General features: G+C 40.1%; 1 protein-coding gene across 1 annotated transcript in view; it reads left to right on the top strand.

Moving 5' to 3' along the window:
- EEFSEC (eukaryotic elongation factor, selenocysteine-tRNA specific) overlaps window positions 1-20,581 on the top strand; it is a 124,796-nt gene extending 104,215 nt beyond the window's left edge. Inside the window, exon 8 of the mRNA XM_035546846.2 lies at window positions 19,742-20,581. Coding sequence (XP_035402739.2) covers window positions 19,742-19,926 — 185 coding nt within the window. The 3' untranslated portion in view covers window positions 19,927-20,581. The remainder of the gene's footprint in view (window positions 1-19,741) is intronic.
- Window positions 20,582-27,864: the final 7,283 nt, after the last annotated feature.

Here is a 27,864-nt window from a genome sequence, read left to right on the forward strand (position 1 = left end):
TTTGGGCATCAGTAAGGCGGTATTTGTTCTTCAGTTTTCATTGAAATAAGCAACAGTTACTAGTTCAATTGTATTCTTATTTCAATCATTGAATGTCTAGTGTCCCTCCAGACTTATACATAAAAACAAGTAGGATCCAGTTTACTTATGAGAGAATAAATGTGCTGTCCATGCCACGCGCAGCAGCAAACGGTGGCATCTCTTGTATAGAGCTGTCAGCCCCAGGGCTATGTGCAGTGTTGGAGAGCCGCCACTTCCCTCATTGTCCTTTTGTTGCTCAATGAACTTTATTTCATTTCTCTGCTTTGGTAAAACATTAAAATTGTTATTTTTTTGTTTAAAAAAGTAATTGTTACTCTATGCTAAAACTATAATAATTCACAAGCATTTCTTTTGCACTAGATGTGACTACTGTATAACAAGAGAAGTACAATTTTTGTCATCTTGGAGGGTTTTTGCCATTATTTTTCACCTTTGGGGGAATCAGATATGAAGTTAATGCAATGGATAAAACATTTTTGTTGAAAACCGGAAATTTCCCTGGAAAGCTGTACAGGTTTTTGGGTCATAAGAAAGTTTGACATGCACAATGGCTCTGATCGTTAACTTTTCACTTTTTGTCCCTGGGACTTTTGAAGAGAGACTTGCATTTTTTTGGCATTGGTCAAGTAGTCTGGTCTTCATAGACTTGCTGTCTGTAGTGTCTTTGTGCTAAGTGTTCCCCCTGGGGCACCTTCTTATGTTTTAATTTGCAGTTTCAGTTGCTGATGTATGGGCTCTTCTGTTAAGTAACTTTTATTTTCTGTGTCATTATGCCTACAGACTTTATTTGATTTGTGTTGCACACCAAGTGTTTTTTCCGTGTTGTATTTGGAGCTGGTTTGTCATAGAGAGTTACTGTTGTGTAATTCCGACTGAAAATTACAACTTTATCAACAAACACAAAGTGCTTGTTTCATTTGAAAATCTGTTTTCCCCTCATGAACTATTTATCCATTGCGTGTGGTGTTTTTATCTTTTAAATAAAACAAACCACTACTTCATACATGCTGCACATTATGACTTATTAGAGATTCAGTGGTATGTAGAGCACTTACTGCTATCAACACAAGTGAAGAGCTTCTGTAAACAATTGATTCAAGATTTCAGAATAACGCAAGTGCTGAGGAAACTATTGCTCTCAATTATACTGTCACATTTCCATGGATTAATGAGTTGCTGTTTGTTATCTCATTGATAGTCAGTATCTGAATGCTCAAACCTCATCACAAATGAACTATACGTTCATAATCTCAGATCTCTCTTAAAATCCCAGTGAATTCTGTTGTGCGTATGATGTGCTGAGGAGCGTATTCAGTTACCGAAGCTCAGCTGTTATGCACTAACTTGCTTCTGTGGCTGAGCTCTGAAATGACAAATGGCTGAAAAATATATCCTTTGTGGCAAGATCAGGGATTTCTGCCTCCAATTGTAGAGTGCTTTAGAGCAATTCAAGAAAATATTCAGATGTCACCTGGAGAATACATTAAAACTTCTGACATCTGACTATTCTACCAGTCTGTGACTGTACCTTTGTCACTAATACTAACAAACTTAGTGTTTTCAGACTTTTATAGATTCCCTGTGCTTTCTAGTTTCCCAGCCTCTCTTACTTCAATCCAGCTTCACTTACATCTTTAGTTTGGAGTGGCTGTGATGTACAACAATATGAAGATAATTCTTGGGCTATTGTATCCATTACTCAGGTGTACCTGTGGCAGGCATGTAAGTGACGTTAATCTGGCTGGGCTTGCAAATTTGGTTGTTGTATTTTCTATGAAGCATGTTGAAACTAAGTAGGTAGTATTGCATTAGCAAATTCTTTTATTAATGTATTCTTTTGAAAATAAGCCAATCAATTCCGGAACCCTACTGAATTTTAAAATGCAAGTTGTCCATGTTTGGCTTGGTAAGGTTGAATGCTCCTTCAGTGCAATGAATCCAATGTATGCTAGATAATGTTACGATATTTAAAAATATGTAATGTGCTTTGCTTGCAAAACCGTACACATCAGCACTCGCACACTGTATATTGTGGCTGCACATCTTCAGCTTGTGTGGTATGATGTACACACTTGCACACGCCCACACACTAAACCTTTGCAGGTCAAAAAGTGAGGATAAACTTTTGAACCCAGCTGCTTCCAAATTAAGTACATGTGCAGGGACCACCAGAGCTGGGGTTACCGTATTCCAGAAAAGTGCCGGACACTGACACCCACATATTGTACTGCAGGAGACTTCTTGTTCTTCCTTTAGAGCCTGAAGGATGATGCCTTGAAAACACTCTGTCCTCTTTGCCCTTTCCTCCTCACCGGAAAGGACAGGCAGCAGTTTGGTGACTTCTCCCTTCGTTATGGAAATGGGACTGATACAGTAATCAGGATGCTACATATGGAGCTTTTTAAATTACTGCTCTTCAGTCTTTTGTTAGCCTTCATTATTCCTGAAGATTTTTTTTTCAAGGCACAAAAATGACATTTTTAATATGCAGAATTAAAAAAAGGCAATATGAAGAATACGTTTTTGTCAATAAGCTTTTACCTTTTAAACCAGTTATCTAAGTTTCTGCTCTAGGTATTTTAATTGAAGATTAACTACTGTTAAAGAGTATACAAATTTAGGTAGTATATATTTGGAGTAGTAAAATAGGACTGAATAAAAGGTGGGAATGGAGTGGTCTGTCCATTATAATTTTAGATTGCAGAGCACAAACTAACTTCCATTAGAAGTCAGCACAGCCGAGTGCGAGGTTCTTCTCATGTTATGGCAATTTTTTATTTTTTTATTTTTTGTTCCAATGACATTAACTGAAAGTATACTTTGGAGCTGGAAGTTGAGCAGGTCTCATTTGGATATTTCTGATCTCTGGTGTCTTTTTTAGTGAAACACTGTTAGCAGGTCTAAGATGATGCATGTATATGTGAAACATAATCCTAAAAGTATAGTTGCTCTGTACTTACCACTCACTGCAGAAATGATATTAGTGTGCTTTTTGCTCAGTATGTTTTTTTGCCCAATACAGGAGATAAGACTGATTCACTCCTGTTTGCAAACTGAAGATTTTATTGCACATAGAGCAGAACGTGGGTACCACACTGGCTGTCTTAAATATGTTCGTTTAAGACAAGAGGGCTGATTTTTTATTTATTTATTTTTTTTATTCTTGAGATGGAGTTAAGATGCTGCCTTGATTCTAACCACTTTCATGAGTCTCAGGCAAGGTATCCACTTTCCTTCCAAGAGTCAGACTTGTCTTTCCCTGGGTCTCCCATATAGTATTTCTTCAGAGGGAAAAAGGATAACTGTCCTGAGGAAAATCTTGCTAAGACGTATGGTTTAAACCTATTTGGAAGGGAATGCATCTGTTTTATTTTGTAAAGATTCAGCTTTTCGCTTAAGCTTTTCCTTTCATCACATAATTTTTAACCAGAGCTTGAATTTTAGCAGTTTAAGTGTTAATGTAAACTTACTGTAGATCTGTAGCCATGATGAACTGCATGTAAAACACACATTCTCATGTTGTCAATATGCAGGATGAGGAAATGCTGCTGCTGCTTCTGTTTTCATCTGTGAAAGCTGAACTAGCCCAACAAAGTGTGTGCACAGGGATTGACATGTTAACCCTCACAGAGATGTGCTTCCTCGTGGGACCGCTTCCTTGGGCATTACCTGAGGTAGCTCTACCCCTCAGGTGCTGCTGTCTGCAGGGAACGTAGGTCTTTAAAAGGAGAATGTGACGATGTTGTAGTGCACTGTAGAGTTTCTTGTCCTCCAATATCTGTTGATAAGGAAGGAACCTGAGTAAGGTAGGACCTCAGGCTTGGCGTACTGTGCTATAGTAGTTCCTATGCTGCTAGTGTTTTGTGAAGGCAAAACGATTATCTCATCAGGCTGTGTCCTCTATCCATGTGACTTTCCCAGTCTTTCCCGTTTCTTTTTCTTTTTGTTTGTTCTTGTTGTTTTCCTCCTCCTCATGAGGAGGGAGAGTCTAAACCACAGATTTGCCATGATTGTGCTGCAAAATCAGTAACAGCTGTTGGAATTGTAAATGGCTTCTTGGTTGCAGTCACAGAACCTGCAGTTGATCAGCTCTGCCCTGAACAATAAGTGGAGACATCAGGACCACTGAGGCTAACTAGACAGTAAAGGAGGATGGAATTAAAACCCTGAGGCAGGGGTCTAAATAGAGAACACAGTCACAGATGGGTATTTGAAGGGACACTGTTTCCTTTTGTTGGATGTCTTTGTAGATGTTGTGAAGTGCAGAGTTGACTGGAGCAGTATCATAATGTGAGCAAGGGGAGCTAGTTGGAAAATGGAGAATAAATTTCAGATAAAATGTGACTTGAATGTGAATGTTTTATTTCCTCTCTGTTCCCCTTCAAGAAGTCCAATATTCTAGCAACTCTTTGTCAGGGCAAGCAGGCAAAAGATATTCCATACTTTGGTAGGGTCATTTGCAGGTTATTTAGGTTGATAGGCTAAACTACATTCCTGTGTTGTCTTTGAGTAGGTTAGGATATCACAAATGTTAATATGTTAGCACAAGGAAAATGTTTAACAGCTATTTGTCAAGAAAAATAAATCTTGAAATGTGGGAAGTCCTGCTCCTGAAATGGACTGTACTGGAACCCAAACGTAATGAAATGAGCAGTCATCACACAAGATGCTGCCTTTGTGGTTTTGGTAATGGGGCTAATTTATTTTTAACTTGTTTGTGTGTTTTGGCTGGTTATGTTACGTCTTTTATAATCTAATTTTCCTCTCCTTCAGTGCTGCCTTTTACTGTGCTCCCTGGAAACACTAATTTTTGGGGGAGGAGTGGGTATGGGTTTTGCAATGCAAGTCAAGACAAGTTGGGGTTTTTGGAAATGTGCAGTGACTCTTCAGATAGGAGGTCAGTATTCCGTAGGGCTGACCTGACTGTCATTAACATCCTTGAAATACTATAGTTGTGAACCTTTCTCCCTCTCACTGCTGGATTTGGATTCAGGCACTGAAGCAGATTGGCACTGGTAGTGGAAGTCTTCAAAGTTAGGCTTCTGGAACTTGTTCTCTTCCAGCCAGTCACCTGGCATTAGTATGCTTGTTACTGCTTTCTGCTTCTGAGCCTTGTGAATTGCCTACATCGTATTCCCAAACATCTGTGGCTGGAAATTTCAGAAAGAAGAGGGGAGTCTTTTGAGGGAGTGGCTTAGGAAAGCTAATCTGCTTCAAGCTTAAAATCAACTTCCCGTGGACTTGGACAGAAGGTGTACCTGCATTTTCTGATATTTTACTTGACTAGCTTTTAGAACAGCCTGTGCCCTGGGAAGAGTGTGATGAGGAAGGAAACCCAGCCCTTGGGTGCTTGCCTAGAAAAATGGAAGTATCGCTGTGGCATGGATAGATGTATTAAGTTCTTTGTATGTGCTCAATCTGTCACTGTCTTGTTGGTACTGCACCTTGGGCAATCTTGATTAAAGTCTTAGTATGTCTGCCCCTTTGTAAATGTATCACCATATGGCTGCGTTAGTCTTTGCTGTTTATTTGGAGCCCAAGTATTGTAAAATAGCTATTAGAAAACATCAACTTTGGATTCAAAGGTTTATTTCCAGGCTTTGTGATTTATGGAGAAAAAGCATTAAAATGCTGAACTGAAAGTCTTGATTTTGAAGAGGTAAATATGAATAATAATTATGCTTTTAAAAAAAATACCCATTTTAAATGTATGAATTTGGAGGGCAGAGTGACTTCTAACATTTTTAAGATTTTGTTAGCTGCTTCAGCATCATTAGAGTTCCTGTTCTACAAATCTTTTCCACCTGTCCTAATTTCCAGCATCTTTGGCTGATTCATTTGTGTAAGAACACTTTAAAATAGTAGTAGGTAAATAACACAAAGAGAATCAGTTAAGGCTCTGGTGCTCAACCAGCATGTTCTGAATAGGGAGAAGCATAGTGTCTTAATTAGAACAAATGCAGCAGACGTAGTTATTGCAAAGTGTTTTTCACTGCTAGAGGATTTGTGGGTAACTAAGAAATGTATAGACTTGAGTTTTCTATTTCTTAAATAAAAAACAGATACATGTCTTCATCCTTTGCTGGCTTGTTGACTCAATTTACTTGGGTGGAATCTTTCAACATTTAAAACAAATTAAAATTCATGAATCATTTCTGCTTAAAGGCACAAACTTTCATAGATACAACAGTTAAGGCTTCTAACTAGTTGCATACTGCTTTGCACATGCAAATTACGTGCTTGCTTACAAAAATGCAAAGGAAAGTTTTTAAGTGGAATACAGTAGGCATTACTGGATAAAAGGTTAATATTGTGCTTCAATTCTTTTCCATTTTAGCATTGCTTTGTCTCTCAGCACCGTTTGCTGCAAAATCAGTGATTTGCTGTAGGACAGATGTGAAGATGACACAGTACCGTGGTAGAGGGTGACGACTCACAGCTTTCTGGTTTATGAAGCTATTCTGCGTTGCCTTGGATGGTCTGCAGTTTCTCAGTACTTGTTGGGAAAGCTCCCTCAGTTTTGTTGTAGTGATCCATATACGCTCTTAAGCTGTGTTAGTTAGGTTGTGATGCTTCTGTGCTTGTATGGTGTGACCCTGTTCAGGAGGGGGAGGTGTCGTTTCACCCGGGGTGCACCCAGATTAAGATCGGCATTGTTTTACTTTATAGTAAAGGCAGCACAGTGTGTTTTTTAAATTGTTTTAATTATTGTGGCCAGTTGGTTGCTGGTACAGCTAAGTGAGCTTTTTTCATGAGCATTTTGTAAATGTGGCAGGCGTTCTCATGAGGCTTTAATTTGAACTTTCTGGAAGTTTGCTTAAAAAGGAAGAGAGGTGAGCAGTTGGTGGAAGTTAACAGAAAATAACAGTAATTTCAGATGAAAATATATCCTTTTTTTTCAAATCTGCTCTTTCAAGGTGATTTGTTAGGTGATTTGATGTAGTTCAAGACTGGCTTAGGATGCTCATGTCTCCACTGCCATGATATCCATGTCCCCAGCCTCTAGCGCAGCTCTAGGCACTGCACCAGGGGTTTGCTGGCTCATTTCTCCTCCAGACTTGGTGGAAGAAAACACGGAGCAAAATGAGGTATTTGTAGCTATATGTATGTGCACATGTATGTGAAGAACTAAAGTTCCATTAGATCATCAAATTAAAAAGTAGACAAACTGGGATGGAAAGCAAGAATATGCTTGTCTGGATGTTCCCTGCTGAGGGTGATTAATACAGTAGTGGACTTTCACTGAAAGCTGCATTCATTTGCTGCAGAAGGTATTTTTAAGAATATTGGAGTATTTGAGAGTAGATTTAATTCCATGGGCCAAATATTTTGTGTTTGAAGTTTAACCAGGCTGAGCATCCTGTAACAATAACTGGAAAACATAGTGCCTGCAAAAACAAACCCATCCAGTCATGTCCCTTGGGTGGCCTCTCCTGTACTTTTTATTACACGCCCCTTGCCTTTCTCATGCATCCTGCCTCCCATTTAACTGAGATCCCACCTGTGTATGGCATTTCAGTATGGGAACCTCACCCAGGGACCGCACACCCCGCGAAGCTGCTACAGCTGGGGGTGTTGGAGCGCTCTGTTACTGCGTTCACCGATTTCGGTGCGTGCTGTTGGTCTTGGCAGGCTGTGAAAGAAGGTTGGAGGGAAATACACTGTAGAGCTGTGAACCTGGAGAGCCATGTTAGGGGAGAAGTCTGTGAATAATAGAAAAACTGGCGAACATTTGGATTGGACTTGGTAAAATAAAATTACACGAATTTCCAGAGTCCTTTTTTTGTAGGAAGTCATAGAGATGGAATTTATAGGTTATTAAAAGACTGAAAACTTCATAGTAACCCAAGATTCTCATACTGTTTCTTCTGCTCCACCTCCCACAACATTATATTTCCCTTGTAGTAATTAGTTTGAACTTTCATCTGTTTCTGTGGATCAAGTAATTTTTGTACAACTTCAGGATTTTTCTCTATACTTTAAATCTTTCTTCTAAATGATGTTTTTTCATAACAAAAAAAAAGCCATGAATACATTATAATTTCAATTTTCATGGTGTGTGAAAGATTTCTGCACTAGGTCTTTATTGTTTTTGAAGAATTCATCACCCTAGTTAAGAAGCTTAATACAAATTAAAGAAGGTATTAAGGAACATTAAGACATCAAAATGTGGAGCGTTCTTTTCCTTTCGATTGCTCCAAATGCAAACAAGTTGAATAAAATGCAATCAAAGGGCCTGTTTGGAGAACATTGAGTGGCTTTACAGCTGTGCTGTAGAGAACCTCTGGTAAGAGCATAATTCAAATAAAAAGGCCTTTCTTTTCTCGTCCTAATTCTCTTTGTTGTGGTGACAACAGAGTACAAGCCCGATAAAAATTTAATCACCTTATCTTTTTAAAGCAAATTGCATATTTGTTTACACACAATATACATAACATAAAAAAGAAAAAGCTGCTATCCAATCCCCCTCCCCCTTCTAATCGCATTAAAGGCCCTTGCCTAGAAGTTAATTTTTTTTAAAATGTTTTATTCTTTATTCTGAAGTCCCATTGTTCGGGATTTCTGTATAAAGGCAGCCCAGGGGAAGATGAATATCGCCAAACTTAAACTCTGGACCAGCGCTGAGCAGTAGATGCCTGGGATAAGTCAGCGGTGTTGGTCCAGCTTAACTGGCTTCTATGGTGCCTACTCCACATCAAGAGTTGCAAGCAAGATGGGAGGATTACAGACAGGCCTGTGGATCCAGCACTTTGATTTGAAGCTGCTTTGTAATGAATTGCCTTTGATTCTGTGGCAGATCTGCGAACCTGAACTTTTTCCGCATTGTGTGCATTTTTGAAAGGCTGCTGTAGGAGAGATTGTACATTGGTACTGTTTGTTGTTGTTGCTGCCTTTTTACTAGGCTGGAGAAATTTTAGTCCCTTTTGTTGAAATCAAAACATTTTTAGTTGTTTCAGAGCATAAGCATTGTTCGTTTCATTTACGTAGTATTTTATAGGTACTGACAATAAATCAGTATCTTCAGTGCACTGCTGTATGGCTCTGACCTGACAACTCCCATGCCCAAGTTAAATTTAGTCCCGCCTTGATATTCTATGGGGCTCAGAATTATGAAAGTTCCTTTACTCAGTGGTTCCTTGAACTATTTCTAGATAACATAGCTAAATTCTCTGGGACATTTTGGTGATTTTCTCCCTCTTGATTTGAGGATTTAATTAGCAAGGACCGTGACTATAGTAAAATTTGTGAAAGTGCCTAGGACAGCAGCTGTCTTAGACTATTCAAGATTTCACTTACGTTGATGTCTGCATGTTTCTTTCCTTCTCTTGCATCCTGGAAGAGTACTTGTTAGAGGTGCAGTAGCACAGATGTGCCTGGTTCCCCAGACCAGTAGTAGAAGCCATGTGATGAGAACGAACAGTGCTGGTGAGTTTGTATGTATCCAGGCTCTTGCAAGTGCAACTGGTTAGAGGGCCTGATGAAAGAGGGGCTTTTGTCAAGCTGGCTATGTAAAAGTGTTATGAGAAGTCATGGTTTTATACTATTTTATACTGAGTTCTCCTGCCAAGACTCCTGCAAGGGAACGCTGAGTTGTGTGTGAGTACAGAAATCCATTGTGCTGAGTAGTAAGCAGTGAAGGTCAAGTTTTGGCTCTGTATAGCCATTTAGCTGTCAATATTTATTGTGCTAATGAAATCCTGTAGGACTGTGATTCTGCAAAAGAGAGGGTGGATTTCTTTAAAAGAGAATCTGTCAAAAGATCAGCTTCACTTTAGCAGAGTCCTGATCCCCAGGCAACCTGCGGAGCAGCAAATGTCTGTCATTGCTAGAGATGATGATCAGTTCTAAAAATAAACAACCATCCTCCCCTCCCGGTCCAAATAACTATGATTTTAAGACACTATTCTGTCTTTGAGTGTTCTGAATAGTCTTGGATGTTACATGCTGATCTGCCTGTAATTTTTCTACTGTTGAATTGTAATGAGCTACAATTGTCTACGCTCCCAGGCTTCCAACTACGTTTTGTATATTTGTATTAATTTGATGCCCTTATTAGTTCCATTTTTTTCACAATTGCTTCTGCTGTGTGCTGGGCATTTTCCATGCACTTTAGAAGGCTAGGTTATTTGTTTTGCTTCGTGGTGTTTGAAGAACACTGAAGCACATCATCAGCAGACTTAGCACAACCAGCTCCGTCTTTTGTATTCCTTCCTTCTGGGGGAGCTCTTCCTGCTGGTGTACTGAGAGAATCGAGCATAGCACTTGAGTGTGATCTCAGTGACTGCAGGCACTTTGAGTGACCATCAAGAGAAAACAGTTTATGAATAATTGCTGGTATAATAATTCAGCTGGCATAATTGCAGCTGTTAAAGCTCTGAAAACATATACATAGCCAGTGCAAAAATTATTCTGAAAATCCTTTCCTTGAGACTAATGGGACGGTGTTGGACTAGAAAACAAAGATTACCTTAGTTGCTGTCTTGTAGCTCTGTGAGTTGGTTTATTGTATTGTGTATGCGTGTAATTTGCATAGCCAAGACCTTGTAATCACTGTGCCCTGGAGTCTCTGATGTAACCTGTGTTAGTGCTTGGCATCAGAAACAAAACTGTGTGAAGCCTACAAGCCAGAGCTGTGTTCCAGGAGTGCAAAGTATAAAGACTTCTTCAAGAGAGGTGCCCTAGAAGGGCTTAGCCAACAGATGGTTGTGGCACGCAACGTAACGGCAGCTGAGATGCAGATTGGCCTCTAAGACAAGGTCAGGTTTGGTACTTTCAACCAATGAGTATTGCAGTATGGCCAACTAGCCAAGAAATTAAGACCTTAAGTGTCACTTCATTTCAGTGTTACTTCATTTCAGAGCTGTTATTTGGGGCTGATGGGTATGTTGGGTTAGGATATGTTTTGGAAAACCCATAGTGGAAACTGCAAATAACATAAAGTGTGTGGGGGTTTGTGTAGGCTACTTAATGAAGTGGTTACAGGGCAGTGGCACCTGGCAGGGGAGAAGGGTCAGGTGCAGAAGCTGTTCTGCTACATGGCATCAGATGATAGTGGTCCATTTGTATCTGGTGTTGGGTTTTAATCATAACAAAAAGCAGGTTAAAATGTGGTTACATAATGTAGATCTTGGAAATCGGGTAATGTATCCTGAGCATTTTGCTGGAAATAAAGTATAAAGCTAAAGGCACACGCTCAATGCAATGTGGTATGCTGAGTGCCATCCACCTAGATGGCAAGTTTTAGGACTATGGAGAGGGTGGGACAGGCAAGGCATGTATAGGGACGTATGGTATTGATAACCATTCAGCTGCTAATAGATCTCAGGTGATACTGGAGCCTGAGCTCCACTTAGCAATATGAAAAATATCAGACTGAAAATAAAGACGCTGACTTCATGCAGAGGGTATGGCAGACTAATTAAAGAAAAAAATCTGTACCAATTGAGCCTATAAAACTCTTCCTGACCTTGAGAAAAGTCCCAGAGAGCTGTGGGAAACTCCAAACCGTCCCCTCTGAACTTTTTTGTGTTGTTGTTTAAATATAGTAACTGCTTTTTTAATTAAAAAGAAAAATTAGATGGCATTTCAAATTGTGTCCATGGTGCCTTGGGGACCTATTACAGTACAAATTACCCTACACTATTTAGTGAGGGCTTGTTTACTATTGTGTGAAGCAAGGGTTACCAGCGTAAGGATGTAGGACAAGAAGGGCCCTTCTTTGAAAGTCTGGCTCTGCACATGAAAGTGACGCCAGCAATTGGAAGCAATTTGTGGAATTGTTTGATTATATTAATTATGGCACCAGCAAACAGTGCTTGGGAAACAGTTTTGTTTTCTTGCATTCTTTCTTGATTGCTTGCAGCAAAAGCCAAGATACAAAATGTGCCTTTAAGGGCTGCCGGAGAGTGCAGTTCAAGCCATTGTGTAGAGTTGGCACTGAGCTTGAAAGGGTTGTGTCCAGCTTGACGTGAGAGCTTTCCAAATACAGCTTTGGCCCCGACTTCACCTAGGTCAGCCTCTTGAATTAAAACGGCTTCTGTCTTCCTCATCAAGGAAGATTAGCTCTTTCTCTGCTAAGTGGGAGCCCATAATGAAATCCATGTTATTTCCAGCATTACCACCTCTTGTAATAATGCCTTTCAGTCTGGAAGCCTGTATAAACTTAACAAATTGATACACAAGACTCAGTTCAGTTCACCACTGAACTGTGGCCCTCTGTGATGTGGTGCGGGGCAGCTGTTCCCCAATTTATGGGAAAATGTTTTAGTAGTTAAGGATTTCCAACCAGAGCCTACCAAGCTGGAGCTGCAGGAGCAGCTCTGCAGGCTGGCTGTCACGGCAGCGTTTGGTCAGGGCATGCGGCAGTCTACTTCTGCTCCAAGTGGCTGTAAGACTTTTTTTTTTTTTCTGGTCTTTGTCATCAAACAATGAATTATGGATATTTTGAGTAGATCCCAAGTGCCATGCTGAGGCATTAGGGTAATTCTCATTTGGAAGGAAGGAGTCCACTTCCCGGTCTCCTTGGAGGCTGATTGCTCTCACTGGCCAACTTCATGCTGTACTTCTGTTAATATTCATGAGCCAGGCAAGGTGATAATAGCAGATCTTGTACCAGCCAAAAGAGAAAAATGAATCTACTCTGGAATTTGAAAATCAGCAGAATATTTCTGAAGAGAGCTGACAAGAGATGCAGGAAAAGGTGGTGTGAATTCAAAATAGAATTAGTGGAGAATTGTGAAGGGATTTACATAAGTAAAGTTCATTGCCTGATCTGTGAAAGTAATTGAAGCTCAAATCCTGAGCTCCTGGGGGTGGCAGCAGCAGGAGTATCCCTTGTTTCTTGAGTGAATCTCTGGTCAACTATTACATTGAAATTGTCTAGGTAATTACATTAGGCTTGTTATCGTGGTGATGAATGCCTAGGAGTAGAGTAGATCGGCTCCAGTAGGAGCACTGCGCTTAAGTCTTTTGGCTAGAAAGGCTGGTGGGTGTTGACCCTGATGTCGGGTAGGGTATTTCTAACTGATCCCAGACTCTAGCTCAAGACCCAATTTTCATCTCTGTTTTTTTTTCTGATGCATGATATATTAATGACAGGCAGATGGGACACCAAATTAGACAGGGTCAGCAGTCTATACCTGACCAGCCATCCAGTCTACTAGTTGTGATGTGGAATATCTGATGTTCTCAATATAGAATTTATGGGCAGAGTAATACAGTACTGTTGTTCTTGGAAGGCTTTAGAAAGAGAGCCTTTTGCTGATCAGCTCAAGTTTTCTTTGCTGGGTGTTGGAGGAGAGAAATGACCACCTCAGCTGCAATAAAATCAAAAGTTAAAATTCTGGATATATCTTTAGCAGAGAAGCAGAATTGCTACCCAATAGCATAATATAAAGAATTCAGGCAACAGGATATTACGTTTTCTGTTCTTTCTTGTGTTATGCTGAACTACAGGATTCTGAAGTCCTGCAGTACCAGCAAGTGCCAGTCATTGCAGTAAGCTTTATTAGAGTGCAGTCTTCCCCCTCTGACACAGCCTCCCTGCATCGGACTGGGGTGGATGTCTTCATGTGGGCCTCTAGTCACTTCTGGTTTTTAGGTCAGCTGGGTTTTGTACTCTGTTAGCAGGAGAGTTGATGCAGGCACACACTCCTTAACTGTGTAATGAGGGTTCAGGCTCGCAGGGTTCAATTTAAGGAAATCCTGAAACTGTGAAAAACAGCTGTTACGAATAATCCATTGTGAGTAAGGATTATCCCCAAACCTTTGCCTCTTTTAAGTTTTGCTCTTTTCTTTCCTTGCCTCAGGAAGAAAGAAAAATGTCTGTCATACTAAAAGGTTACGTTTACGTAGGATAAAAATTACTTCTGACATCAAATGTGCTATGTTAACTTGTTCTCTGATGTTCCATCAATTTTTAACATTTAAATGTTGACAGGTAACAAGAAATTGCAGGTTGTTGAGTCTTTTATCTGCAGTAGTCAAAGGAAGTAAATAGAACATTTAGAGAAGGGAGAACAGTTCAGTTTCCCATTGAATCTCTGTTCACAATTTCCTGGATGGAATGGCAGGTTTGGAAACAGTATCAGCAGGTCAAGAATAGTCTAGGAATCTCTGAACTGCGAATGCAAAAAGGAGTATTTTCTATTCCACTGACTGCTACTGGTGTAGCCTCAATCTTTTTTCCTAAAAGTGTGACCAGAGTTGTGAGCCTTCTCTGGGCCAACACTTTCTCAGCAAACTGCTGGCACTTGCTGAAGTACATTTACTGACTTTTTTCTGTTGCTGCTGATAGGATGGATTTGTAATTTTGTTCTGGAAGTCAAGTTCTCATGAACCAAGAAACTTGAAATCTTGTAATTTAATTTTCATACCATTACAATTCTAAATGCCATAAGGAAAATCTGTAATGATCTATGCTAGCTAGTACCTTCATGTTCACCAGTGCTAGCTAGCATGCTTAGCATTTTTTTCTACGTGTGTGCATTATGAGAAAGGAAGTTGTTGAAGTTCAGCAAAATAAATGATTCTCCTTGGCTGTGCTGGAGAGCATGCCCGGGACCTATATTATTACACCTGTTTTCACTGACGTGTTTATCAGTTGCTTAAAAATTACTCCCATCTCTGGCTGGGCTACAAGGAGATATTTTATTATCTAGCTTCTCATCTGCAATGCGTCTAGCATTCAGTCTTTAAAATCTTCCATTTAAATGTTTAATTATCTTCAAAGGAGACAAGACTATCCTTCAGTATTTAAGAGAAGATGATCTGGGGAAGTAGGAAATAATTTGGAGATGGGAAATCTGAAAATTAAAGTTGGAAAAGGAAAGAGTCAACTGCTGAAATGCAGAATAGCAAGTGGAATTGGGAGTCAGGGAAGAAGAAGGAGCTGGATTTTAGGAGAAATAGCAGAGGCCACCCTTGGCAATCCTTTCAAGGAGCAGAAGCAGCAAAAGAAAAGCCAACGAAGATGACACTAATAAGGAATGACAACATTCACTGAAGAAGGATGTGAAGTAGGGAGATAGTGTAAAATGTAAAGTAGTATTAAACTTACATTTTTATTTCAGCTGCTACCTGTATGTAGGTGGGGGGAAAGCACAGCAATAGTCTGTCATCCTGCAGTTGGACTAGAAAAAGGAATTAGAAGAAAAGATACTGCACTGGCTTTCTTCCTCTTTCCAGCTGACGTAGTAGTCGTAAAAACAAAACACAAGCAAACCCTGCTGGTTACGGACATTTATGTGCTGTATGTGCGTGTTGTGATTTATGTGCTGGCTGCCACTTGCCAGCAGTCTGGTATGGAGATGATCCCCTGGGCCGGACGTGGAGACCTCAGCGGTCAGCAGGGGAATGTGTAACACCAGGCTCTGCTGAGTCCCTGCTACAGGGACCTCTGATTAAGTTTATCATAAGAAGAACATGTAGCATTAGAGAAACCTTAGAACTTGCATAGATTCTCATATCTTCATTTAAGAGAAAAGGGGAAAAAAAGTAAAATTAAAATTGTTTTCCTGTATTTAGACATAAGAACTCCACAATGTGCGATTTCCATACTAAGCTGCTGGAACGTGAATGTTTCCATGCAAACTGAACTGGACTTCTTTTATGAGTAATTGTAAAACTGCTGGACACAATGCTTTCAAATCTGAGATACTGCAAATCACTAAGAAGCTTGATTTATTTGTAAAAACTGTATAAAATGTTGCACTTATCCTGTATTTTGTGCATATGAAACTGTTCTTAGACTTGGAAAATATTTTTTCCTGATGATGTATTTCTTTTCATTTGAGTTTGCAAATTGGCAGGTTTTATTTTTGCATTTGTTAATGGCTCAGTTTGGATTAATCCTTGAGACTGTGATGAGACCAAGAATAAGAGCCTATATTCTTATTTGGTAATTAGTAGTAGTAATTGAAACTAAAAGAACAAAGTAGATTGAACTGTTTTACTACTAGATTTCCATATCTAATACAGGTTAGTATATACAAGTATATTTTACACAAGACCTGGGTGTTTCTTGTTACAGACATGGTTATGATGGTGGGAATGAATTTGCTAAGCTTTCAGATCTCTTCTATGCCTCTGAGGACTGCCCATTAATAATATTAATATATAGGTATTTCTCACTGTTGTATGCGAGGCATTTCTGAGAACTTTGAAGCTAAAGTCTTTCTTAACACACGGACCTTTTCAATTTAATCCATTAGCAACTTGGAAAAATAAAGTAATTGTCCAACAGAGGAAGAAAAAAAAATCTATTAACATTTGCTACAAATCCGAGTAGTACAGGCAGCACTTAATTAATGGAACAGATTTCTCACTATGTATTCAAGCTAACATAGCTATTGTTCAGGAGAGATTAGACCCTTAATGTAAGTAAGTTAAACTAGACCTCCATCTAAAAATATCCGTCATTTCAGCTATTAAAGGTCTGATGTCTTCTTTGGTGACAGATATATTTCCCTTCATTTCCTTGGTTTTGTAAAATGCAAAGCATGCATTGTGTGTAACGCGAGAAATCCGTGGAGGTAGATGAAACCCCGATTATGCCTCCCGCCTGCCTCTCCCTGCCTGGTCCTTTGTGCCGCTCCGTATCGCAGAGCCTCTTCAGCCCTTAGACCTCCTGGCACCAGAGCAGAAAAACAGAAAATGCCATTTGTTAGGGTATGATGCCAGCCACCTAATCTGTTTGCAGAATGAGGGCCGTGGGATCTGATTAGGTAATTTAGATACCTTGTGAATTTAATAATACCTGGGCTGCCTTTGGCTCTCAGCCCATAATTTCACATGTAGGAGCCATCACATTCTTCCATTTCTGTAAACTTCTTACCAGGGATGCCTTATTTGAATCCAAATAGGTGTTAACAGCTGCAGGTGAGGCATTTTTACTTCCACATGTTTGGAAGTGGAACTGATAGGTTGGAGGAGGTGAGATTTGCTTGGTTTTAAGTGTTTTCCTCTGTACATGTGCAGTATATGCTATTTTTCTTGAAAAAGACATTTTTCAAGCACGGGGCTCTTTGTTTAGACACCTAAGAGGATATACTGAGCGTTGGGGTGTAATGTTCACGTCGGGCAGTCCGAGTGCTCCTTGGCTTTACTGGAAGCTTTTGAAGCTCAGTTTTATCAGAGGTGATTTCATCCTTGTGGCTAGGACTTCGCCCCCATACTGACGCAGCCCTGGTGCGGAGGCATCAGTGCCCGGCAGCCCTACAGCCTGCATGGGAGGATCGCACGGCAGCAGCCGCCTGCCGAGCGCCAGAGACCCGCAAGGGAAAACTCTGGCTGCAGTTTTAATGTCACACCTCCTCCCTTCCTCCCTCCTTTCCGTCAATTAGCATTTTTTGAAATTAGTCTCGCGAAGCCTGCTAACGTAAATAGAAGTGTTTTAGGATTTGTTTGCTTTAATTAATTTAAAGTGTGTCTTTCTGAGAGGATTTGGAGTTAAACATCTTTCTTAAACAGCAATGTGCCAGTAACAGCAACGTAGCAATAGTGATAAGACCAAGAAAGGGAAACCAACTAGAGAGCAAAATAAAATGTTTCTTTGTCCAGAGAAGTAAATGGTCTTCCCAGGAAAGTGGAGGAAACACTGTTCAGGGACACTTACAATTAGGTTGGTCAAAACAGTAGAAAGCATACAATAGGAAATAAATCCTGCGAAGGTAGAGAGCAGGGCTGCATGAGGTCACTCTTTTTTGCAGTTTTTATTTTGGTTTCCTCACTTTTGTGTGTTGCTCTTTTTTCTAGCAGCACCCAGGATGATCTTGGAGCTTTCCAAATAGGAAATAAGTTGCTTTTCATGTAATGGTAAATTATTTTGCATAATGAAGATGGAGTGATTGTAACACTAATGATATTAATGGGAGTTGTATGAAAGTGTCCAATAAAAAAAAGAAATAGCTGCATCAAACATGACTATACCATATAATAAAACCATATAATAAGTATGTGGTCAGGCCACACCATATCATCTAGTTTGATTAATTGAACCTTACATGTGCAAAGATAGTCATTATCAGACTTCTCAGCCATCGAGGAAAAACGCTCTCAATTATTTCCACAATGAAATAGTCATTGCTTTCTTGTATTCGATCTGAAAAGAGAAATCTGCTGCTGCCGTGACTGCGAAACACGAGATCTGCAGAACTCTGTGAATTTGATTCTGCCTTAGGCTGGACTTCTGCAACCTTAGTGTGAGGTGTAGTTTGTTTCGTTATGTACGTTGTGTTGTTTTCCTCTCGTGCTCTTGCATGTCTTGGAAGAAGCAAGACCCCTCTGCCTGTGAAAGTCCCCGCGCTGCTGTGCTGCAGGGCAAGGCACGAGAGCAGCTTCAGAACCTCTGGTTATGAAATGGCAGATGGGCAGTTTCCAAGTCTTGCTTCAACACTTCCCTGTTTCTGCCTTCCCTTCGTGTGGGGCTTGGAACAATTTGCTACTTGACACAGCAGGACAAGCAGGTGGGCTCTGGTGCCATGTCCCCGTGCAATCAGCTGAAAGTGCTCTCTGGAGGTGTCTGGAACAGAGCAAATCACCTGCGCTTGTAGACCTCCTGTCTCCAGTAAATCATAAGCATCTCAATCTTTTTGTCAGGCTGTGATATGAGAATCCACAGCTGAATTTCAATATGAGGGGGGAGAAGCTGATTAAGTATTTGAGATAAGGTTATGTGACACCACAGGTTAAAAATACCTGAACTGAATTTGGCCAAGTGCCTGAGAACCACGTTTTAGTGTATTCAGGTGGTGCTGAATGAGCTTCCAAGGAGTTTGCTCTCTTCTGCTTTAAGAAAGCAATTCTTCAGGAGTGGTCTTTTAGGAGCTGCATCTTTCCTGTTTTATGGTATTTCTTTGGACTTTGCTATCTTGCATTTCTTCTCTAAAATGTCACCAATGTGTCAAGTCAAAATAAAATAGGAAAGTTTAAGTGAGCCGTATCCATTTAGGAAGAAAAGGGCTAACTTTTATGTCTGGACACAAATATCTGGAGAAAAAATTCAGGTTGGTTTAGATCCCCAGAGTCATACATAGGTTAATTCTGGTTCTCTTAAGAAGTGAGTTGTAACCTTTAGCTGTGTTTTAGCCCAAAATTAAAAAAGGGCTGTATCATTTGCTAAAACTAAGCAGTGTGTTTATGGCAAGCCTAGGAGATAGACTAAAGACATTCAAGAACCTTCCCTTTGTATAGGGCTCTATACAATTTCAGTATTTTAGCACTTGTTATTTTTCATTCACGACCTATGTTTTTATAAATGCTCTCACTGATGCGAGGAAACTGGGAAACGTGTGTAAATAATGGGAAAGGTCTGCTGAGTAAAAGACCTAGACCAGGCAAGTTGGCCTGGCTTGTTTAAATTTTTTGTCTGCATTTAATACTTTAAAAGCTGTAGAAAGATACAGCTTAAAGAAGTCTGTTGCAGGGTGTGCAGTGGAATGGGTCTGGGAATGATCATGTAGGAAACTGCACTGGATTTGGGGTTTTGCTGTTGTGAACTATGTCTGAAGGCTTGTCTGTCTTTTCATGTAATTTACCATAGTCCAGAAGTGATACAGAAATGTAACTTTCCTAACGTACCTGATGTACTTTCTTATTTCCTTTGGTTGGTTTCAGAAGTAAAGTTGCCTATTCATTTTTTCCAGACACACCAAAATGTGATGTTGAACCGTTTTGTCATGCGTGTTCTTGGTTTTTACAGATGGGCTGAAGCCAGAAACCAAGATGCTTCTCACTGCTGCCTCCAAGAAAAAATCTAAGGCAGGGAAGGGAGATGCAAACAAAGAGGATGAAAGCAGCAAGAATGATTCAGCCCAACCTGTTACCATCGCTCTTCTCTTTAAAAGATACGTCTTTGACACGCAGAAGAAAATGATTCAATCTTGAGAAAGCAAAGAGGCCCCTGATCACACTGGAAAGACCAGACTGTGAATGAATTCAGGTGGAATGTGTTTCTTGCCTGAATGCATTAGACCTGTTCCTTTGTTGCAGGCTGAGCCTGGAAGCTCCTGCTGACTACGTGCCACCTTCTGAAATCTCTGCAGTCTGGTTTTATTCTGTTCGAATGTGCTTACTTTGTCATCTTTGCAATGTGAATCTTTATGGCCTCTTGGAGAATGTCACGTGCTGAATGGGTGCGTTTGGGTGTGCGTTCTGATTGTGGTGTTCTACTGGAGAATTGTTTCATGTAATTTAAGTTTGCCACCAATATTGATTTAAATGCAGTCAAGATGTGAATTTCACGTGATCTACAAAGTGAAGCTGATTTGTTTAGGTTTATTTCCCAAGCAAAGTGTGGGACAAAAAGCACACAATATAATAGGTGAAACCTAAAATGAATATTTCACATTCCTTCAGCTGTGACTATGTAAGATGCTATCTAAGAGGTGGTATGGATCTTTGTTATAAATGATTTCTATCTAGAAATGTTTTTCATATTAAACATAATGATGCGTGTAACTGAGAGTCTTAATTGTTCTATTTGCTGTTCCAAAGTTTAAGAACCTATCTTTGGTAACATTTAATATAGCTTTTCTGAATTTCCTGCTGGTTCTGTGTTGAATCCTATTCCAGAATTGTTTTCCTTTTTTTTTTTTTGTAACCGAAATGCCTTTTGCGTTTGAAAGAAAAAGTTGCCTCTGGAAATAGAGGCTTTATTTCATTAAAATAATGATAGAAGATTGCAGCATAAGCCTTGTAAAATGAATATCTCCAAGATGCTTTAGAAACCATTAGTTGTTTAATGGGGATTTCATGGCTGCTTTAGTTCTTCCTCTCAATTTCATGTTCTAGGCTCATAAAAAGGAGGGCATTGGCAGTATCCCTTTTTTGTTATTTACAAAGCATAGAACACCATAACATAAAAGCTAACACTAATTCCGCAGGTACGGAAGCTGCAGTCTTGAAGAGAAATCAGGACTGATAACATGAAAAGTGTTAGTTCCTGCCTTTTGAATAAAATATTTACTTCTACTTACTGACGTTAAATTGCAGCCTGCGACACATTTGCTGGAGCCAGCCATGGGAAATAACGTAAGTGTGTTAGTTGCACGTAGAAGTAAGTGCAATAGATCACTATACTCATTTATCAAAGTGTTATTCAGATGCCCATCAATAGGTGTGAATCCATCGTGTTAACATAATCCTGTTTTTTTCCCATTTTTTTTGTTTCCTTTTAATTTCCAGGTAACCAAAGTGGACACGAATGGCAAAAATATCAGCTATTGAGAAGATGTTTACAGCTGGACAGTCTTGAGACAGGGCGTCTTGTGTCTAAACTAGGTTGATGGTGTCCCTTTAAATCAGAACGGAATTAGTGCTGTGTGGAATAATCCCAAACAGTTTCTGCTGAGTGAGTCCCAGCAAAGCTTTAACACATCCCATAAGATTATGGGGTATGTTTTCAGTGTGATCCCAGAGGAATTAGGCAGGCAACTTCAGCTGTGGCTTAATGTGACTTGTGCTGCCAGCCTTACTGGAAAACGTATCCTTCTATAATGAAAAAAGATGCATTTCACACCTCTGTCACTTCTCCTTCCCTATTTCTCTTCTCTTCCCAGACACCCCTAAAGGCAGTCTTTGGAAAGAATATTTATTATGTTATCTTTCTTTTAAGCCTTTATCAAATCCAGTTTTTTATCCTGCACTGTTACCTCTGCTTAAGATACTGCAGTGATGGAAGCTAGAGAAACAGATGACATAGAAGGAATGCCATTATTACCACACCAGGTTAGTCTAAGAATTACTGGTATAAAAAAATCTCTCATTAAACGAAAAATCAAAAGTGAATTATTAAGGATCTAACATTTTTTTTTATCTCTATGGCTCTAATGTCCTTGCCAAATTTTAAATGGGTGACTAAATTCTGCCAACTCTGCTTAGAGTTTTGGAACGAAAAGGGCCCTAATGCTGAAGGGTATCATGCTGTAGGATGTTGCTGGCTGCTCCACAGTTGCGAGCCTTGCACTTGCAGGTCTTGGTCTTTCTCGTTTGTAAGGCATTTTCGAATAGTTCTGGAGAGGAGTCGCTATGTCCTATAAATGTAAATAGTGGTAGCTATTTTTACAAAGCATTATCTGATTAATATTTTTCCTCTCCACTGCTGCCTGCCTGTAGCAGCCTCAGTGACTCAGTTGTTATGGAACTTGATCCATTTGGAAACTCTTTAGTGCTGAACTCTAATTGCTCTGCAGGCCTGTGCTTGGCTGAAAAGTCATCTGGTGTGGAGGGTCCCACAGTTTGTTTGCTTGGGGTACTCCAAGGGAGGGAGCAACAACAGCTTCCAGAGTTGTACCTCCATCCCTTTCTCTTCCAGTCTCCTGTAATACCCTTTTTAATCTTTCCCCCCATTTTCTGTATCTTCTTTAGCCTAGAACATGAACTCACCATTGTTCTTCCATCCCCCCAGTCCAAGACCTAGCTTCCTCCTCAGTGCTCCCATTTCCCACCTTTGCTTTCTGCTTGTCTGTGTTGTGGCTCTGCTCCTGCCTCTGGAGAAGGAGATGTAAACGTGGGTGCTGTCAGGGCTGCCCCAGCAGGCGTTGTGAGCCCAGCCTGGTGAGGAAGGTTCTTATCCTACAGTTTATCCCGCTTCTGTGTGGGGTGAGTAACTGTTCAGGCACTTGGGCTTGGGGCAGAAGTCTTGTGGGCAGTTATTGCTGACCCAGGAGCAGCAGGCTGTGCGGAGGCACACGTGCCGTATCTCTTGTGAGTGCCTTCACCTGCCACCATTTTCTGCCCCAGTGCTTTGTTGTCCTCTGTGTAAAGCCCCTGTTGCAAAGCCCCATCCTTTCATTTTGCTCCCCTACCAGAGATTTGTGTAGGATAGACAGCTGGAGAGGTATCTGTTGAAGGCTGTTTTGGTTTTTTTTTTTTTTTTTTCCCCCCAATTTTAATTCCAAAAGGAGAACTTAAGTGTGCCCAAGAACTTTGATTATAATGTGCTATTACTGCAGATCTCTGGCTGCTGTCCTGAGGCTGTTGGATACACACTCGAAAAAGGGTGAAATGGTGGAACAAAATGATTATGGGAAAATCAAAGCTTTTAAAGACATTTGTAGGATGAACAGATGTTCAAACATTCTTTTATTTGGTTTCCAGACAGACGTGGAGACTTTCCTTTCATCCTTGTAATCAGTGCATTATGCTGTAATTTGTAAAAATGGCATTAAAAAAATACTAACAGGGTCATATTGTGATCTACTGACTCTGTGTCATTAAGCCGTGAAGTTAAGAACAGCAACTGGGAACAGGGGTTAAATGTTGCAGAATGTAATGTACTAGCAGATATTGTCAGGCTGTGTTATAATGAATCCAAAATGGAATAAAGATGTAAGGAGTTTTTTTAATACTACTAAGGTTGTCAGTGTTGCAAAATTAGAAATTATTATGGTTGTGCAGATGTTCAGTGAGTAATACATCTTTGGATTGTGGGGAGAGTAGCAGTGAGAAAAGCTTTGTTTTTCCAAGCCTGTTTTCTGCTTTTCCTTGGAGCTTATTTTGGTACTGCAGTCTGGCTTGCGATCCTGCCAGAGGTCTTGAGCTGCGAGGGTCAAGGCATGCAATCATGGTAGCAAGGATTCAGTAGGTGGCATCCTTTGCTTGGAATCAAAGCTAAATCTCCCCACCTAAAAACGGGGTATGTGCTGGCATTGATAATGAAGACTTCAGATGAAACTTGCAACCCACCTTTGAAAGAAGAGTTTCTATGAAGAGCTGCAGGACATTTAATGGCTGGGGTAGAGCCATTAACTCTGGGCTGTGGACCAAATCCTGAAGCAGAAGTGTCCTCTCCTGGTGTTTGTTGGTGACCTTCAGTTGAAAGTAGCTCTCTTCCTCGCTTTCTGCCACTTGTATTAATTCATTGCAAGTACTTCACTACACAAAAAAAGTGAGCTAGCTGCTCTGGCAGAGTTCTTGGAGTGTGTAAGGCATCTCTCTGTGGGCATCTCTGCTTGAGCTGTGCAGTCGAACAGCCACAGGGTGGCAGAGCACAAGTGAGAGCCCAGCATGACGAGATAGAAGTTGGAGTGATGCAGTCATGTCCTAGAGCAGCCATGTTTCATCCCAGGACTGTCTGCATTTCACTGCTGGGAGAGCAGGCTGTATATTTACATTTGTAAAGAGCCCAGGGATCTTGTGAAATGAAGGATGAAAGGCAGCAGAGGAATGATAGTTATTAGCAGTTTTTAAAACTGTGTGTTTTCCTTCTAGTTTAATATCCACAGTGAGCTGAAAAGCTCTTTATTTACAAACATATGAGTTTTTAACAAACTCACTAACTGAATATATAAACAGAATAATTTTAAAATAAAGCCTAGCGCATAGGGAGCTAACCTGCTGAGAGAAGGGGAAGAATTGTAGGATTACATTCTGCAGCGAAGTCAGTCTTGCTAGATGATGGGCATCCAGAAGAAATTCAAGGGTTTGAGGAGGTTGTGATTTAAAAAAGAGATTGGAGAAAGGGGAGTAGCCTTCTGGGATTCAAACTCTTCTGTTCTGTACAAAAATAGGTTACAAGCATTGTTTGAGTAGGGTTGTGTAGCTCCACCATAGGTACTAGATAGGAGGACAGGGTATGGTGGGTCTGCTAATTTCTTGATACCAGTACCAGAATAGGGACTGTCCCATATCTGCAGTGCATGTAGTGCTGTTTATAGTTCCAGTTGTTAGTGGATTTAGAGTTGTGGATAGTATGGGTTTTCCATGTCTCAGTAAGCATTACAGTTTTTATTTTTATGCCTGAATGAATCTCTTTCCAGTATCAAGAATCGAATCTTGTTTTCCCCCCATCAAATGACTGTTGCTTGTCAAAGATGAAAGCTAGAAGGGACTTCTGTTTCAGAGAACTATGTCTTTCTAACACATTTGTTATCCTTTCCTAATAAAGGAGAAGAGAGGGACTCCCATCTCATTCTTTTTGGAGCTCGTGCTCAGGATCTGTTGTAAGAGGAACTCATCAAACAGAATCAGAAAAAAACAACAGCAGTATCACTGGTAAACCTCAGTCTGTCCTTCACTCCAAGGCTGACTCTTAAGGATCTCGCTCTTTTGATTATTGAGTTTTTGCTCGGTCCTGTCAGGTATTGATACTGTTTATTAACCAGAAGATAATTTGAGGTCCGGATTGAGAGCTGCTGAACAACCCTTGTAGTGACTGAGGTGCCTGCTAGCACCATAATGTTGGCATTTTGGCTAAACCATTCTGACTATTGATGATCTTTTAAGAAATCTAGGCTGTTCATTAGTTCTAGAAAGTTCTGTTTAGGTCAATTTCTTCTTGTTTTCTTTGACTGAAAGTCATGCAGTCATTTTTTTGTGTTTTGGTTGTTCATTCTTAGGTTTCTCAAGGGCCTCATTCATGTCAATCAGAGATTCCATCCTCCTTGGACTGCAAAAATTGCATGGCCCCCAATTCAGACGTGTAGGAACCAGTTCTTTTATACTACTTGTCAGTGAAAACTGATATTTTAGTGCCTATAACTTCAGCCTGACTATTAGGAGCACTCCATGCCCTTATGGTGAATTCATTCCCAAAATAGCATTCTATAAGGACAAGCTGAAACTTAGACCCCACATGGTGCTTTTTGCCTAAATGTCTTCATTTTAACTAAAACAAGCAATTAATCACATAGTTTTTCTTAGCTTTGGTTAAAGTTAAGCTTAAGTTAGATTCTGCACCTTCTAGGTGAGAATACTGTCTTATTGCCTGGAAAGACCAAAGTCTTCTAGAAGCTCTTCCAGACAGCATCAAGTTACTCAAAGATTATCTGTGTGTGCCCATCTGCTTCTTCTAGCAAATGTTACTTCAAACGTTACTTTTCTTAGTTTGCTAAAATGGGCACATGGTAGCTTTGTTCAGAATCATTTGCTTAAAATACTGACATTCATATGATCTACAGAAGAGCAACAGAGACCATCTTCAATTTGTACATAAGGCTTGCTAATTTACAATGTTAGTTTTGCTAGTTAGTGTATTTTTTCCCCCCTTAATTAGAAATTTTAATTACTGCATGCTGTGTATTAAGATGTTAAAGCTTTGACTGGCAGTTTGAAATTGCAGAAGGATCAGCTGTCTCTGTAGGGCTGTAGCACAACAGGGATTAGCTTGCACCCTTCTGCCTGCAGGTGTATTTTGCTTCTTGAGTCAGATCATCAGAAAATGTTCTTTGAGGTAGCATTCATCTTCCTGATCAGACCTTGTATGTTCCAAGGGACCTGAGTTTAGAGGAGATTTACAGATTCACTGGCTGTGCATAGGGTGATCAAAACTGAATGGCAAATACGGGAATTGCTGGACTGTTTCATCGGATCAGCCTTGCCTGTTTGTTTACTCCGTGTGTGATGCTGCCAATGTAGGGAGGGTTCTCTGTACCTGTCTTTGGAGATCAGTTACTATGTCTGGGGTTCTGCAGCTCTCGGTTTCAGTCCCATCCAGTAACGTAAAAGGGAGATGCCTAGAGAGTTTTCTCCATCTTTGATTTGCAAATGTCAGCTGTCTAACACGTCATGTACAACGTATTGCTGAACATGAAGGAACCTTGAGGGCAGATGTGCTTTGTGTTCCTCAAGCTCCCTTACCTCTTTTTTCTTCCCTCTTGCTTTAAAGAAGATTCATGGGAAGATAGGGATAGATTCTAAAACGTATTCCCAGCATCACACTCCTGGAAAGTACAAAAACTTCTGCTGTGGATAATTATGGAATAACCTACTTGTAAGGGAACTGTTTTCCCAGACTCCTCACGCTTGGTGGATATCTTATGTCCTTTAAGCCTGAAGATTTGTATTTTTATTCTGTCTAGTTTAAGTGTGTTTTTTTCTGTTATCCAGACAAATACTCGATCATTTAAAAAATTGCTGAAACACGTTTTCCAAGATATCTTGTGGCACTATAATCCACAAACTAATTATGAACCTGCAATTTTAATTTATTTTCAGTTAATTTTGTATTCTGCTGGAACAGAAGTATGTGATTTTTCTTTCCTTCCTTACTGCTAGCATGTTTGCCTTTTTCAGATCTCATCTTACTCATCTGTCTGCAGAAGTGTAAATCTTTGGAGCCTCTGTTGGTATAGAAAGTTATCCATGCTTCAAATGGCGTTATCAAATCAATGTGCTCTTCAAAATGAAGATTGATCACTGGCATTTTAATAATTTCAGTAATACCTGTCTCTTTTCTAAAGCATCTTAATTCCTGCATCCTCCAGAGCCCCTGCTGTGCAGGGTTCATGTTATATTAAGCTGGTCACAGATGCCCAGATCTTTTATCTTGGATGTTTCTGTTAACGTATCAGTGTAGTTCAATTTATTCTTTCTTTGTGGTTTACTTTTCACTTGTCAATACTCAATTTCAGCCCAGCTTTTGGTGGTACTTAAGTTCTCCCTCCTCTTCCTACCTGCTAAATTCACTTTGGGCTGTTTGTAAATCTCACCAAAGTATTGTTCTTCTCTTTTTGGAAGTCATTAAAGTTAAGCAACACTGAGGTTAGCATGGAGACTTTTTTTTTAGCACCCTGTTAATCTTTCATTTAGTTAAAGCCAGACTTTTAGCTCTCTTTTTTTTGCATCTGTTTCTGGTTTATGACATGGTTTTACCTTCTCTTCCTGAGCTACAAGGTTTCCTCCTTAACATCTTGTGGAGGATTCATACGCTTCAAGACAGATGGTCCTTGGTAAGCCAGTGGTTTGTGAATGTGTGTGGATAATTCCAGTAGAGTGGAGATGCAGGATTTTTCTTTGCTTTTTCGGGGCTTAACGTATCTTACCAGGATGATTACCCAGCCTGGTTTTGAGTGATGCCTCACCAGTTTACTCGATGTTGAACTA

This window comes from Cygnus atratus, chromosome 10 (assembly GCF_013377495.2).
Source record: "Cygnus atratus isolate AKBS03 ecotype Queensland, Australia chromosome 10, CAtr_DNAZoo_HiC_assembly, whole genome shotgun sequence".
Lineage (NCBI taxonomy): Eukaryota > Metazoa > Chordata > Aves > Anseriformes > Anatidae > Cygnus > Cygnus atratus.